Below are 14,461 nucleotides of genomic sequence, written 5' to 3' on the forward strand. Positions count from 1 at the left end.
CCATTAACACTTCCTTCTTAAAGAGTGCCCAGCCTTCCTGGACCCCTATACCCTTCAGGGCCATCTCCCATCAAAATTACATTGTTTTATGCACATAAAATCCACTGTGTTTAAATAAACTAGTCATAGTCTGCAATCTCCTTTTCTTATCTCTTCTAAATAGAGAGAGATGTCAATTGACTCAGAACCTTGATTACTGTGGATGGGATCCTGCAAATATATGGTTGTCAGTGACATTGTGACACACAGCAAATGAGGTATCATACATTAATTTCTCAGGAAAGCTAAAAAGTAGACAGAAATCATTTTCATTTAGATCCTTCCATAAGAAGATGAAATATTAAATATAGCCATATGTCTGTTAGTAGTGTGGCTTGGAAGAAAGGAAAAGAAAAAGCAACAAAGTCTAAGCACAAAGAAGATGGAAGAGACAGACCTTTCACAGAAGTCACATGATTATTTCCTGCCTCACAACCAGGAGATTGGCCAGCAAGGCCCAGAACAAGAAGCTACAAATCCCATATGTAACGTACTGTGTTTTGTTACTCTATTTAATCTACTAGTAAATTACTGTATGCCATATATACCAAGAAAATAAAGAGCAGGGTTTACACATAAGCATACTTCATTGAAATAATAAGCTTGCATTTAGACTCCACATCTCTGGAATGCATATATCCTCTCACTTGATCAACAGAAAAATTCAACACAAAAATATGCATGCACAAGTGAGAGAAATAGGCCTGGAAATTCATCTTCATTTTACAATGCTTCTCTGATAGCTAAAACACCTGCAGACCAGAACAGATCTTTATATGTCAGCACTTTGGCCGGATCCTCACAAGTCACTGCTGTGGACATGGATTCAGACCAAGTTCTGCTCCATCCATTTTCAAAGAAGAGTTAAGCAAAGAACACATACACATTAACTAGTAACATGAACCCTTCTTCCATCTGGTGTCTACAGGAGAAGAGAAGGCAGAGAAGGGGCATAAGCAGTTTCACAGCTGACTTAACCATTTTTCTTACCACATGAAAATAATATACACTTGCTGAAAGGTAAACGGATGCACTGTCACCTGCCAGGCAGAAGAACGCACAACTGAACACACTGATAGCTGGGGCAAAAAGTCAAACCACTGCCACTCAACAGATTTAAGGGATGCTCCAAGATTAAAACTTTTCCCAACCACAACTGAAAGGTTCTCAAGTTTTAGTCTGCTAAAGCCCAGGTTTATCCCCCCATTGAGAACAATTCCTGGTCTGAATGAATAAAAAGTCACTGACAAGTAAATCTCAAAACCTTCCACATGGTCTCAGATTTTGCTTCAAAGACTTGAAACTGGATTCAACAGAGTAGCCATTCCATAGTCAGTTTTTCTTGGTGGTTTTCCTGACACCTCTCAGTTACTTACTAGCTTACACTACGGTCACCTAGACCTAGTTCTGAAGTGTCTCACATCTTCCAGAACGTGACTTTCTTCCATGTGCAACACAGCACAGGGAAGTGACAGGAATCCCTCGTCACCATATAAATACTGGTATTTCTAAGAGAAATTAAGCGAGGCTGTCCAAGTGTTGGGTTTTTTTAAGACACTGGAAGTTTTACAAATCAACATTTTTACAGACTGATGAAAGGCACATCTGACCCACAGCTGATCAGTAAGAAGCTGCCACACTCCAAGAGAATGCCAGTCTTTGCTCTCTTCCATCTGTGCTCAACATTCTCAGACTCACCTGCAACACATTTGCTAATAATATTTTCAGTCCTTGTCTAGCAGAAACAATTATTCCTTTTAAACAGCTGAGAATGGCTTTATAAGACCTCAAGTGCTGGTACTATTCTGGTACAAATGCACATGCACTATCATCACACATCAGTCCTAAAAACTAGTGACACAATTCAGATTTATAGTTTGTTGGAATGGCCTCAAAGACATGGCACATGGCAGCAGAGACAATTAAGTATATTGGGCAGGCTCACGTCTAAGCCATCTGCTGCTAGGGAACCAATGGACTGACACCAAATCCTCAGTAGTGTAAGTGAAGAGTACTGTGGGGATGAAAAAGTGGAATAAGAAGAGGCAGGAACACAAACCCACCAAGCCATCTCCCTGGAAATCCCCTCTGTAATGGGAAGGCTCATGAGACAACATCATTCCCACCCATCTTCTCTTCCAAAGTCAACAGACTGGAAAAATCTCTATCCGACACGCAAAGACCTTGTGAGTCCGAGAACTGAGTAAATGAAGATGGGTCACCCACAGGAGGCATCAGATCCCATTACTAAGCTTTTACCTCTCTCTTTTCCCCCAAAAAAAATTTTCCTGTGTCCTGTCTCAAGTAACTCTTCATAAACAGCAAATTCCAATACCAAGTTGTTATCTTCTGCCTGGAATTATGTTTCCTCTCCCTTGCTTTGTGACATACGTCTGAATGGACTAATTTCTCAAGACACTTAAACCACCTTTGCACACAGTTGGCAAAGTAACTTAAACCACTAGACAAAGATTTCACGACCCAGTTCCTTGGAACTATTTAGAAACTGTTTTGACACCTATACTTCTACATTTGTTTTCCAAATTCAGTTTGTTTGTTTGTTTTTTTCATTTTTCTAGCATAACTTCCTACACCTTTCCCATAAGCCTTCAGTCACCTCTCAACTGATAACCACACACCACCTGCTTATGCCAGCATTAAGCAGAGGAGAACTGCATTAAAGTCATCATACACCCTAAATCAAACCCAAGCTCTCAGCACTGGTAACATCCCCACTACAAATGTATTCAGACCATTTATAAACATTACCCATACAACAGTCTAACCACTTCTCTGGAAATTCTCCATCGCACCATAACACACATCACAACGTAAAGCAGTTCAGTAGTCACCAGTCTCCTGCTTCCTAAATATAAACAAATTCCTCAAGAAGCAGAGAGTTCACCCATGGCTTGTAATGATTTTACTGTATCTAGATCAATAAAGAATTACTGCACCCAAAAATGGGACAGGAGCAAGCTTCCAAAATCCTTTGTATCACAGGGTCTTCCCTAAGTTTGTCACACATCAACCCCACCCTTTTAAGTCTCCCAGGAGTAAAATAATCCATTTTTATTCCAAGATCCTACAAAAAGTAACACTGAGTCTCAGGAGGGCTAGACTTGTCTCTCCTCCATCTCCCATAATCCAGATCCTCTCCTGCAGTAGAAGATATAGTTCTATATTTATACTTCCTACATGCACTTCTCTCTCAAGCTACTTACTGTTCATAAAACTTTTTTTTAAAATGCATATTATTTAGCATGTTATGTGCCTCCTGCATTATGGCATGTGAATTCCTCTTGTTCCTTCTTCACAGAGCTCTACTTTTTTTCCAACTAGATGCTTCTCTTTATCTCTCCAAATTCAAAATATTCTCTACACAAGAGTTCTGGTTCAGAGATGGGTGTCCTTTAAACCAAAACATTTTTCATGGCAACATCCTACAGAGGGAGTAACCTTTTTGTCTGGTGTTTCCTTTCTTTTTGAGAGAGAGACTGTGAGAGCAAGTACATTACAGAATCAAGAAGTAACTTGGCAAAACTCCCCTCCCTTTCACACACTGCTACTTCAAACACACAGAGGTTGTTCCATCAGTGAAATAAACAAAATTTGGCTTCCTCAGAGTTGGAGATCCTAAACATAGTAAGAAGCAGATGAGTATTAAAGATTTTGCTGACATCAGAGTATTCAAAACATCTCCAACCAGATTCTCCTACACTCACAAGAACTTGCATTACAGCTTTTCCATCAGAGAAGATTCTTATCTCTATCCCTCAGCCAGCTCACATGCTTTTTCACCAAGCATCTAGGTGTCTAGTATCGGCCAGTTACAAAGTTACTGGGTGGAGTCAGAAAGTATTACATATGCAGAAGGCACAATCACAGTACCCTAATTTCCTAAAGAAGGTGGCCTTAAAAAAATGGTGCTCTTGATATTGGGTAAAATCAACACTAAAATATTGCTAAACAACAGCAATACAACTCACCACATAAGAAGTAAAAATCACAGCAATTCATATTGATTTTAAATCTTAGGATTATTTTGTTTTGATTTCATTATGACATTGATATTAACTTATCTAGTCTGCATACACATGACAAAGTCTTAAACCACAATTTATGTGCTTAGAGAAACCACTAACAACAGAACGACAAGAATAAACAGCTCAAGACTGACTGACAATAATTTAGAAAGAAATCATAACAGCAAGCAGCTAACCAAAGGAACAGGTTACCAGCCTTCCAACGAGGTCAGTCACATCAATAGTGGTTTCCATTCCAACAATTATGCTGCAGCTAAGCTACATGTTACTGGCCTTGATCACATTCATTTGAGTGAAAAAGAAAATTGTTCCACCATTGTAAGACAGACAGTCCAAAGACATCAAAGCAGTCTTGCATAGTTGGAAATTATTACTCTAAACTTTGATGAACTACACAAATAAAATGTTCATTCAAGTACCAAACATTTGTATAGACCGCTCTTTGCATCTAGCAGTACTCCCCAGATGTATTTATCTTCTATCTTGGTATCCAGATTAGATTATCAGTGCTTTGCCTAAAAGAATGAAACAGATACTTTCCATGCCAGAACCTACATGCAGAGAGAGAAATTTAGGTTGCTTGGAAGAGGAGAGCAATCCTTTTTGGTTTTGGTTTGGGGTTTTTTTGTTGCCAGTTTGCCCTCTTCAGAGAGCAGGTAACAACATTTCAGGACACAAGGAGAAGATGCCTTACTCTCTCCCATCCAGATAAATTAGCTTTGAAAACAGACAAGAACAGTCTGCAGCCCACCCCCAAACCATGGTATTTCATGATAGAAGAAACCAAGCCACAAACCATTGAAAACACTGAGAATCTTCCTGCTGATTTCAGGAGGTACTGAAGTAAGTCTATGTTCCCATTCCCATAGTGTGACGAGTAAACATTGGTATGACAAAAACCAAAAGGCTAAAGTTTAAAAAAAAAAAACACCAAAAAAACAACCCACACTATTACTTTGTTGCTTTGAATGAAAGACTATACAAAAAGTGGTCTGTATCCTACGCATTTATTCATCTGGGTCTCTGGAAGATGTCATAAGATCTTATGAAGGTAAATAGGCTGTCAGTGGTTTTAAATGGATTAATTCAAGTGTTCTTATGGACTGAAATAAAGGCCGGCAGCATCTACAGAGAAGAGTTTTTTCATTCAAAATTTAATCAGAGCAACACAACAGCAGGTACCAGAAAAGTGACAAAGCCTACACTACTCCTTCTTGCTATTGTTGTGCTCTTACCTTATGGACAGAACTAAATGCACCACAAAGATCCCCAAAACAGTTCCAGAACAATTAAAAGTATTTTCTGACATGCAACTTATTAATTTCAACTTATTCAATTTATTCAATTGCTATTCATGATTCTTTTGGTCTTAATTTACTAGAGGGATTAATTTCATAACCCACAGAAAACAATTATGTGATACACTTGCCTGTCAGATTTGATACGTTAATTTTTAGTCTTTTCACTTTAAAGAAAGATGACTTCCCACAGCGCTGTACATTTCTGAGCTACTGCATACAAGTGTAAAGTAGGTAAAGTAATATCCGCTAAACAGCTCATTTCTCCACCCTTGATTCCTGAAGGACAAAAAAGTAAGATCCTGTTGTAGCACCTACAATGTGCAGAATAATCTGACAACTAACTTGGCTGCAAAACCAAACCTTGCAGCTTTAGAGATGTTGTCTTTTTCTTCATCCAACTTTTCTCTGCCCTTGGAGACCTCAAGGTCCCTGCTGGCCAGCCTTTGCTACTGGTGCACTGGTCACAGCTTCAAAGGCTAAAACACGAGTTCTCCTCCTCTACCACAGTATCAGGAGCATAGAGTCCTCCTCGGCAAGTTCACTGGTACTTATTCAGGCTCTGCTCCACAGGCCAACCCCCTTCCAGGAAAGGGGAAGCACACATTGGCAAGAGACACACAGCATCTTTCAGCACCGTGAAAGGAGAGAGTATCTTTTTGCTAACTGTACAGGGAGAACATGCTGTTTGTTAAATGCAATTTATGTTTCAACAGTTGACTTATGCCATTTTTCATAGCATGCTATCTACAAAGTTGAAGTAAAACAGTGCTTGGACAACTACCTCCTCTCTCTCCTTCTCACCTGATATTCCCACTTACTGTCTAACTCTCTTTGTAACTGCATCGCTGATATATCAATACTACATCTACTAGCAAGAAGACTAGATTGCTTTCCTTTTATATCATGACATGGTCTCAGTAGTGCTTTTCAAGATAGCCTTCTGAGACCGACAGATGTGCCCACTCCTCTGCTTACAGATATCATCCCCCTTAGAAGTACATGTCATTACAATCAGGTACACTATTGTTACTATAGACTGTTTTATCTACTGATTTGAAGGATGTTTGAAAAGAAAGGAATTAAGTGATATGTGGTACAGCCCATTCTCCAACTCACATATTAGGCTAGATAACTGCCAAGAACCATTGCACTGAGTTTGAAGAGATAAGAAGGACAACATAAAAATCTCAGCACACTTTTATTTATTCTAAGAAGTGTCACCTGAAACTATGGAATCAACTGATGCTAATGTCACTATTTACAGGATATAGAAGAAAATTCTTTTGTGTACCCTTCTCACTAGCCTTCTCTTACTGCCTCTGGAGTAGCTCACATCAACATATTTAAAGGATTTTTTTTTTCCTCCAAAGTCCTTGAATTTAAATAAAAATTTGCTCAAGTTGTCCCTGTTCAAACAGAAAGCCAGGTTTAAAGAAAATACATACAACCTGTAGATAAACAATCCTGGGGAATGGGAGAGGACAGAAAAATTGCCATCTTCATAAGAAAGCATTTTTTAATAGATCCTTTCAAATTCTGTATCAAATTTAATACAAGGTGCTTACTGGGTAGATCATTACACAGCTACACCACTGCAGACTACAAAAGAAAGTACTGGACAAAAACAGACCAGATTTGTAAAACAAGGATTCAGAGTCTACCAACCATGTATCCACACATGTAACTTTTAGGGAGGAAGTGAGTTCTACCAGTGTTATAAGAGAAACATAGTCGGGACTGCTGCGTGATCTGACAAGGGTTCCTGAAAACAGAGTCCAACCCCAGGACCTTCACTTCAGACCTGAGAGAGATCTGTGACACACATCACATCAGAAAAGCCCAAACGATCTATATCACTTTTACCGAATTTGAGCAGAGGGGTGTAAAACTCAGGGCGATCTGTTTAGAAAGAGATGAAGTCTGATTTGATCCAGAACCAAGAATATTACATCATCATTTATTTATTCTAGAATCTGGCATTACACAGCAGCTATCTCACTGTAATCAGCCAAGAATTTAAGATTACAGCATGCAGTGAAGAAGAAAACACAGAAATACCAGAAGCGTAACATCAACACATGAAAATACTACTATTTGCTTCCAGCTATGGTGGCAGAGGGAAGTACAAGGCAAGCATTGACTACAATATGACAAGTCTTCACACTTCTTCCTGCATAAACTGGCAACTGCAGGACAACTTGCATTGACCCGAACCTCTCAAAGCCTATCATAAATAAAAGCAAGCACAAATCACAAGCAGCATATTTTACAAATTAACACACATATCATATCGCAGATAGGTCAGGACCCCCAACTGATTACACTGAATAATTAAGTATCAGTTTTACCAATACAGCTAGCTGCTGGTTTTGTGGTGTTGGTTTTGTTTTTATTTCACAAGAAGCATCTATCTCGGTTGACACGGTCAGCAAGAAGTCAACGCAGCAGTACTTTATATAAGGTGTTCTCTCAAGAGGGATGTTTTTTCACTGTCTGTTATAGTACAGGCCTACAATTCTGAAAATTATCGTGGGTAAAATTCTACAAAGTATTTTCTCCACATGGAATGTTTTTAACTGACCGCTTTTCATACAATATGCAGTTTTATTATATTCCGAAAAAAAAACAAGCATTCCATTCAGAGCCTTCAACAAACAAATTCAGCTGGTAGTTATTTGGAAAATGAAAATATGGTCGAGAAATAGGTACATATTAACACATATGCATGTTGTAACACTATCATCTACAGGTTTCTTTTAGCACTAATGAGAAATAGTAGAGCACACCTGGACTATGTAAGGTACAAAGATATTTAACCTACCTCATCAAAGCTGCTATCTTCTTTCTTCAAAGCTTTAAAAAAATGAAAAGAGAAATAGTTATATGTACTGCATTTCAATGAGCACAAAGTTACTAAGTAACTAACACCAGAAAAGAGAAAAATAGAGCAGCATTTTCCTGTTATAATAGGAAAGAACAGGCTGGCATGAATAACAATTTTATACTCAAAATCTGAATCTGTAAATGGAATGTAGTACTGCACAGCGTGTTTCCAAGCAAGTAAATTTACATATTTATGAAAAATATTATCCTCTCAGGTTAAAGAAAATAAGAGTTCGCAAGGGCTTTTTTATTTTAATTCCTAATGAGCAGGAAAACACATTATGAAGAGCCTGACTGAACTTCAAAAGAGAAAGTATAATAAACACCTAACCATGTATACAGTTTGTCAAGAAATAAACCTTTATGAAATAGTAGGCATTGTAGCATGCTTTTTTTTTTTACAATATGACTTACAATAAAGCAGATGAGATTCCTGTCTTTCTTACACGTTAACCAGCAATTAATCAACAAACAAGAAAGAGGAAAACAGTGCAGAAATCATGTGAACTGGTAAAGCAAGAAAATAAAGACATGAATAGTAGTTTTTAAGTTGTAACAAAGATTAAGCTGATGAAAACTTTTCCTTTAGCATACTGGATATCTTTATTGACATGTAAAGAAAATTATTTTCTCCAAATCTCCATTGAACTGTGTCCATCTGAAGGTATGAGACTGGTTCCTTTTCTCTGTACGGACCAACCAGGGACTGTGTAAAGCACGCCATGACCTGACTGCTCGCCATTCACTTCTCTTGAAGAGTTAAAATATTGCATTGACTGCAATAGTGGCACTATTTCTTTTCAGTTTAAAACACAAAGGTTTGCAATTTGAGGGAGGTCATCTGAATGACCATACAGTTCATGCAGTGCAGTCTCAGAAGACTCTTCATCACGTAAGCAGTGTAATGTTTCTTACACTTCAAATGCATTTATTTCTGCAGGAGAAGAATACTTAAGCGCCTACCACAGTTGAGGATCTAGACTCCAGTAGTTTCTTTGCTCTTTTATGTGCTCCTTCTGCCTTCAAATCACTGGTAGTAGTTTCTAAACCACCACCTCTTCCAAACCCTGTCTTCAGAAGCAAAAGCATTATCAGCCTTAAAAAAAACCCGAAACAAAACAAAACAAAACAAAAAAAAAAACAAAACAAAAAAAAAAAAACCACACCACCAAAACCCCAAACTGTGGTAGCTGTATCAGAGGCATAACAGAGGCAGGATACATACACCAAAAGTGCTGCAGCTTCACAACCTCTGCCATGGGCAGCAAAGCACAAATCCTAGTTCTCCTTGTACAGAAAAGCAGGGATGGTCCAGCCTGTCTTTGCTTTCAAATTCCCATTTCTTTGAGACATGGAACATGTCTTCCCTCAAACCTTTGAGGATTACTGTTTTACAGTTACTCATCTAGATTTCATGCTTAGTAACAAAACAAAAAAACAAACCCTGGGATTTTGGTGAGGAGATCTGAGGCACACATTGTACATTTTTATCATGAAATGCATTTTTATGGTTTTAAAGGCCGGACAAAACGTTTTAAGACTGCCAATCCCAAGTACCCAGAACTATGAGTCAGGATATTAAAAGGAAAAAAAAAGAAAGAAAAAACTCAACATGTGGAACATTTTTTAAGAACACATTTTTTAATCTTTCATCTTTCAGGTCACAATGACATACAAGCTATAAATTAGTATATGACACACCTAGGTCATGCTGACAAGCTTCTCTCCCTTACCAAAACACAAGATTTTCACATGACCAAAACATGCCGGAAATAACCAAAACCCAGATAACCAAGCAGAATTTACAATGTAACAGAACAAGAAATGGGAATCTGTGATCCACTGCATATTTTTGGCTTGTCTTTAACTTCTACCTTTGACTAAAAGAAGTTTTTTAAGAATATCCAAAAATAAGAATATGAGAGTTCTGGCCACTCATTTAATCAGATTCTGTTTAATAACAATTTCCCTCTCAACTAATTAACTACACAGAATCTTCAAAATAAATGATCAAACCAGCATATTTTATACAATAAATTATATTAGAATTTTTTTTTTCCTCTCAACAATGCAGATCTTTTTAAACCATTAAAAAAAAGCTTCGCTGAACTAAAAAAAAAAAAAGAAGCTGTTTACAAATGAACTTCTCATTACCTCAGGTATGTGAGCTATGTGAGTGTACATTAGAGGAGATTACTGAAGATAACCTTTGTATTAGTAAGGAGCTAGTAACAAAGCCCAGGGATGCTCAGAAGGGCCAAAGACCACAGCTTTCAGTGCACTGTGAACAATCTCAGCAACTTTTCTCTCTTCCTTTTCTTCCTTCCTTGCCACCCTGGTGTTAGTTTTCAACTAAAGAAATGGCGTAAGAAAAGTTAAATGGTATGAGCTGAAGAGATCTCAAATATGATTTTGGTACTATATGAAGTCTGACAAATGCATAGCCAAGAACTCTTCACGTTAACTAAAAGATCACGATAATTTTATAAAATTACACACTATTAATTTTAATTACGTAATTATTAAAGCGTAAAACTAAGACCCAAACCTAATATAGGTTTAAATGCTAAAATAAACAGTGAGTCAACTGAATCTCTACAAGTTGGTTAGCATACAGCATGATGTGTTCGTTTATACAAATAACACAGTATGTAAGCAAGGAAATCATAATTTTTAACCTAATTTGGATGTTTGTATAAAAATGGATAGGCTGCCAGAAGCCTATCAATAAAGAGAATTCTGCAAATTTTTCAGATCTTAATAAGTTCTTTATGATTAGCTAAATTTTAAGAGGGACACTCCTTGAATCACTAGAAAACTTCTGCCAGGAAAAAGGGTGCCTCAGCTGCAAAGATAGTTCATTTTTCGAGAACTGTGTGCATGTAATTTATTCAGTAAAGAGCCCTCCTGTCAGTTTTAGACTACAAAATTCAGTTTAACACCATAGGCCATATAAATTTCCTCCAACACACCACAGTGCCGGATCAACCTTTATCAGACTTGTACATAGCACAAAACAAATGCTCAGGATGAAGGCTCAGAGATGGACAATTTCCCACATCACATTTTTCAGCTCAGTAAAATAAACAATCTCAGTACTAGGTACCCTTAACGGTTACAGGAGAGATCACAGTTTTGCAGGATAAGCCAGATCTTCATCACCCTCTCCCAGCCATTGGAAAGCCAGTGGCTGGAAAGCATCAATTCACAGTTAAGAAAATGGGCCAAGCCTACCTGAGGCTGCCAATGGTACCCTTTGGCCCTTTTTGCTATGCCCCAGGGATAACTAAACTGGTTTTATCTAAAGATGCTGGGCAAATAGCTTTAAACATTATTTAACATACACTGACACACTGTTAAAAAAAAAAAAAAATCACCTTATAAACTCATTACTGATACAGTCTTCTCAAATAGAAAGGATTACCTTGTGAGGAGAAGGTAGTCTTCAAGGTAGTTTATTGAATATTATCTGGCAAGCCCTAGCAAAAAAACCACCCCAACACTGCCAACAACAATTAGGACACATTTCCACCACGCTTACCCAACAGGCCAACATAAACTTTGGTATCAAAATTAAGGCATTTTGTAGTATTGGAAGAATTGTATTTGGCAACTGGGATACTGCCAACAGAGGGGGGAGGCCTAGCAGTGCCTGACCATTTCAAGAATGACCATCAGATGTTCCCTGCTGCGGTACATCAAGGTTTGACTCACTAATTATTCGGCACAAACACCACGTTCCTCTTGTGTCATTTATATGATTATGCTCATGATGCTATATTGTGTAGTTAAACCTATAAAAACACATAAATTGCAGCCGAACAGGAAAAGTTAAAATATCATTATTTATAATAAATCACAACTGAACAGATGAATGACAAAATTCCAGATCAGATGTGTATTAAATTAGTAATTGCTAATCTCACTAAGGAACCAGATCTTCTAAAAAGAGCTGTAAAACCAGAGTGACAAACACCCAGAAAGACTTTTTCTAATGAAGTTTTGGTTTTCTGTCCTTCATTTCAATATAAGGGTTAAGTACAGCACATGTTTTAACTGAGGATTTCCTGGTATGTAAGTTAAGAGTTTCTTGCTTTGCTTGGGTTTATCTGTGGCTCTGGTATCAGGTAGTGGACTATGTTCAAACCTAATATTGATTTGTTACACTTTTTCTTTTTCCTTGAAGTGCAGTTACCAGAATGATGGTTAAAATATTAGAGCATTTGAAGATCGAACGGTCTTGCTGGGTGCAGCTGAGTTTTAATCACAAAACCACCACAAACAAACAAACCAGGCACCCAACCACACTCCTACACTTGTGCACACATGCACAAAGAACTGGAGGAGCTGGAAGACATAATAATCCATGTATCTAAAATCAGGCCAAGGCTCCCAAGGAAACTAAACAGTTGTTTAATTTGTGAGAAATGATAAAAAAAGAGATGATCACCCAGCAGAGCCAACTAAAACATGCAGAAATCACCAGCCAGAGGGGCCTTACTCCCTAAAAGGCATTAACAGGACTGTCACCATTACAACAAAGCAGCATCCTCATTCAAAATATTTTCTTTGTTAATGACTTCCATCATTAGTAAAACCTTTCCACGGTTCTGTATGAGTGTCTCTCTGTGTCTATACATACTCATACAGGCACGTGACAGATCAAACACCTGACTGCTTGGGTTTTTTTCTAATCAAAGAAAGTTAAATGCATTTTACAAGTTTAAAACTGATGACAGGTGAAAGCTATTTTCATATGGGGACAGAGAAATTTATAACCATGATTTGACATTCTCTTCACAACTGAAATTTGGCATTTACCCTTAAAACGCCCTAGTTTACAAACACAAATGAGCTTTTCTCAGTCTTTTTCATCTTGCGGTAGCAAAATAAAAGATACCCGATTTCAAACGCTATCCTACACTTTAAGTTTGCAGTCCTTAAAAGCTAAGGGTAATCCGCTGAATGCTACACACCACACGAAAAATTATAATGCCCACATACTTTAACACACCTCCTTGGTAGGGCTACAGAGGGAGAACCAAATGCCACAGCTCATGGCTGCAACGCTGGCACTTCACATCCCCTCGCTGGGACAAGGCAGCTCTGAAAGTTGGCCCACACACATCTGCCAGCCAGGCCGACTGGAAAGAAAAATGTCCCAGTGGGACGACCCATGGGCGAGGGCTGTGGAAGGGCCCTTACAGAGGGTCTGCAAGGATCGGGCTGCTGTGTCCACTCGCCCATCCCAGCGGCTGCCCGGCCTTCTGCCACCACCTCTGCCCAGGCAGCTCGGGGATGCCTCACACCTCCTCCAAGGTACCTTCTCTCCCTGCTCAGCTGCGGGTTGGTGCTGTCAGTGGGAATTAAAGCTTTAAACTATGAATTAAGCAAGGCAGTGTGCCAAAGACCAAGAGAAACACCAGTCCAAGCAGACCTGAACTCTTTGGCATTGTTCTCAGTAACAAATTCAACTGAAAAAAAAAAAAAACAACCAAAAAACAACAAACCAACAACAAAAAACACAAAACCAAAAAAAAACCCCAAAAGCAAAACCCAACCGTATCAAAACCAAACGCAACGCGGTGATACCGGGAGGCAACACGCTCGGCAGCAGCGTTCAGATAATGCCACCTCCTGCTTTATGTCAGTGAAAGAGGGACAAGACTTCGCAGCAGATGACTGACAGACTTCTTTTGTCTGGCCTCCTAATTCACCGGGCCACCGTTATCTGCTTCAGCATCTCACGCCTCAACTTAAAATAAACGTGCAGCCTGAACAGAAAATAAATTACCAGACCTGCAACAAAACGAAAATAATCATCTGCTTTTTGCCAAGATTTCTCTTCGGCAACGGAGGCACGCTAGCCAACTCTCATTTATAGTTTTGTTTTTCTAGCCTATTTCGGGCTAACTCCATCTCAGACCCTGAGAGCTCTGCTGGGCTCTTATTTTCCCGAGCTTTTTTCCCCCAAGAAACGTTTTTCGGGGACGCCGCCGGCGCGGCTGTTTCCAGGTTCCCAGCCCTCAGTCCCCCGCCCCCGGCCGTCGGGCCCCGGACGGGGGGGGGCAGGACTCACCTATTCGGCCGAAGCTCTCCGATAAAGTTCTCCGCAACTTTTTCATCTTGCTGATCTTCTCGGCGGACTGCGAGTCGATCATGTCACACGCTGGGGGGTGACCCCCCCACCCG

The 14,461-nt window shown here is 39.0% G+C and overlaps 1 protein-coding gene across 1 annotated transcript in view; it reads right to left on the reverse strand.

The window, feature by feature from the left end:
- The window catches only part of CDK14 (cyclin dependent kinase 14), a 320,641-nt gene extending 306,186 nt beyond the window's left edge, over window positions 1-14,455 (reverse strand). The window contains exons 1-2 of the mRNA XM_026842539.1: window positions 14,349-14,455; window positions 8,208-8,239 (exon numbers count right to left, since the gene is read on the reverse strand). Coding sequence (XP_026698340.1) covers window positions 8,208-8,239; window positions 14,349-14,430 — 114 coding nt within the window. The 5' untranslated portion in view covers window positions 14,431-14,455. The remainder of the gene's footprint in view (window positions 1-8,207; window positions 8,240-14,348) is intronic.
- Between the last annotated feature and the right edge of the window lie 6 nt (window positions 14,456-14,461).

Source organism: Athene cunicularia (assembly GCF_003259725.1).
Source record: "Athene cunicularia isolate RWA chromosome 2 unlocalized genomic scaffold, athCun1 chr2_part1, whole genome shotgun sequence".
Lineage (NCBI taxonomy): Eukaryota > Metazoa > Chordata > Aves > Strigiformes > Strigidae > Athene > Athene cunicularia.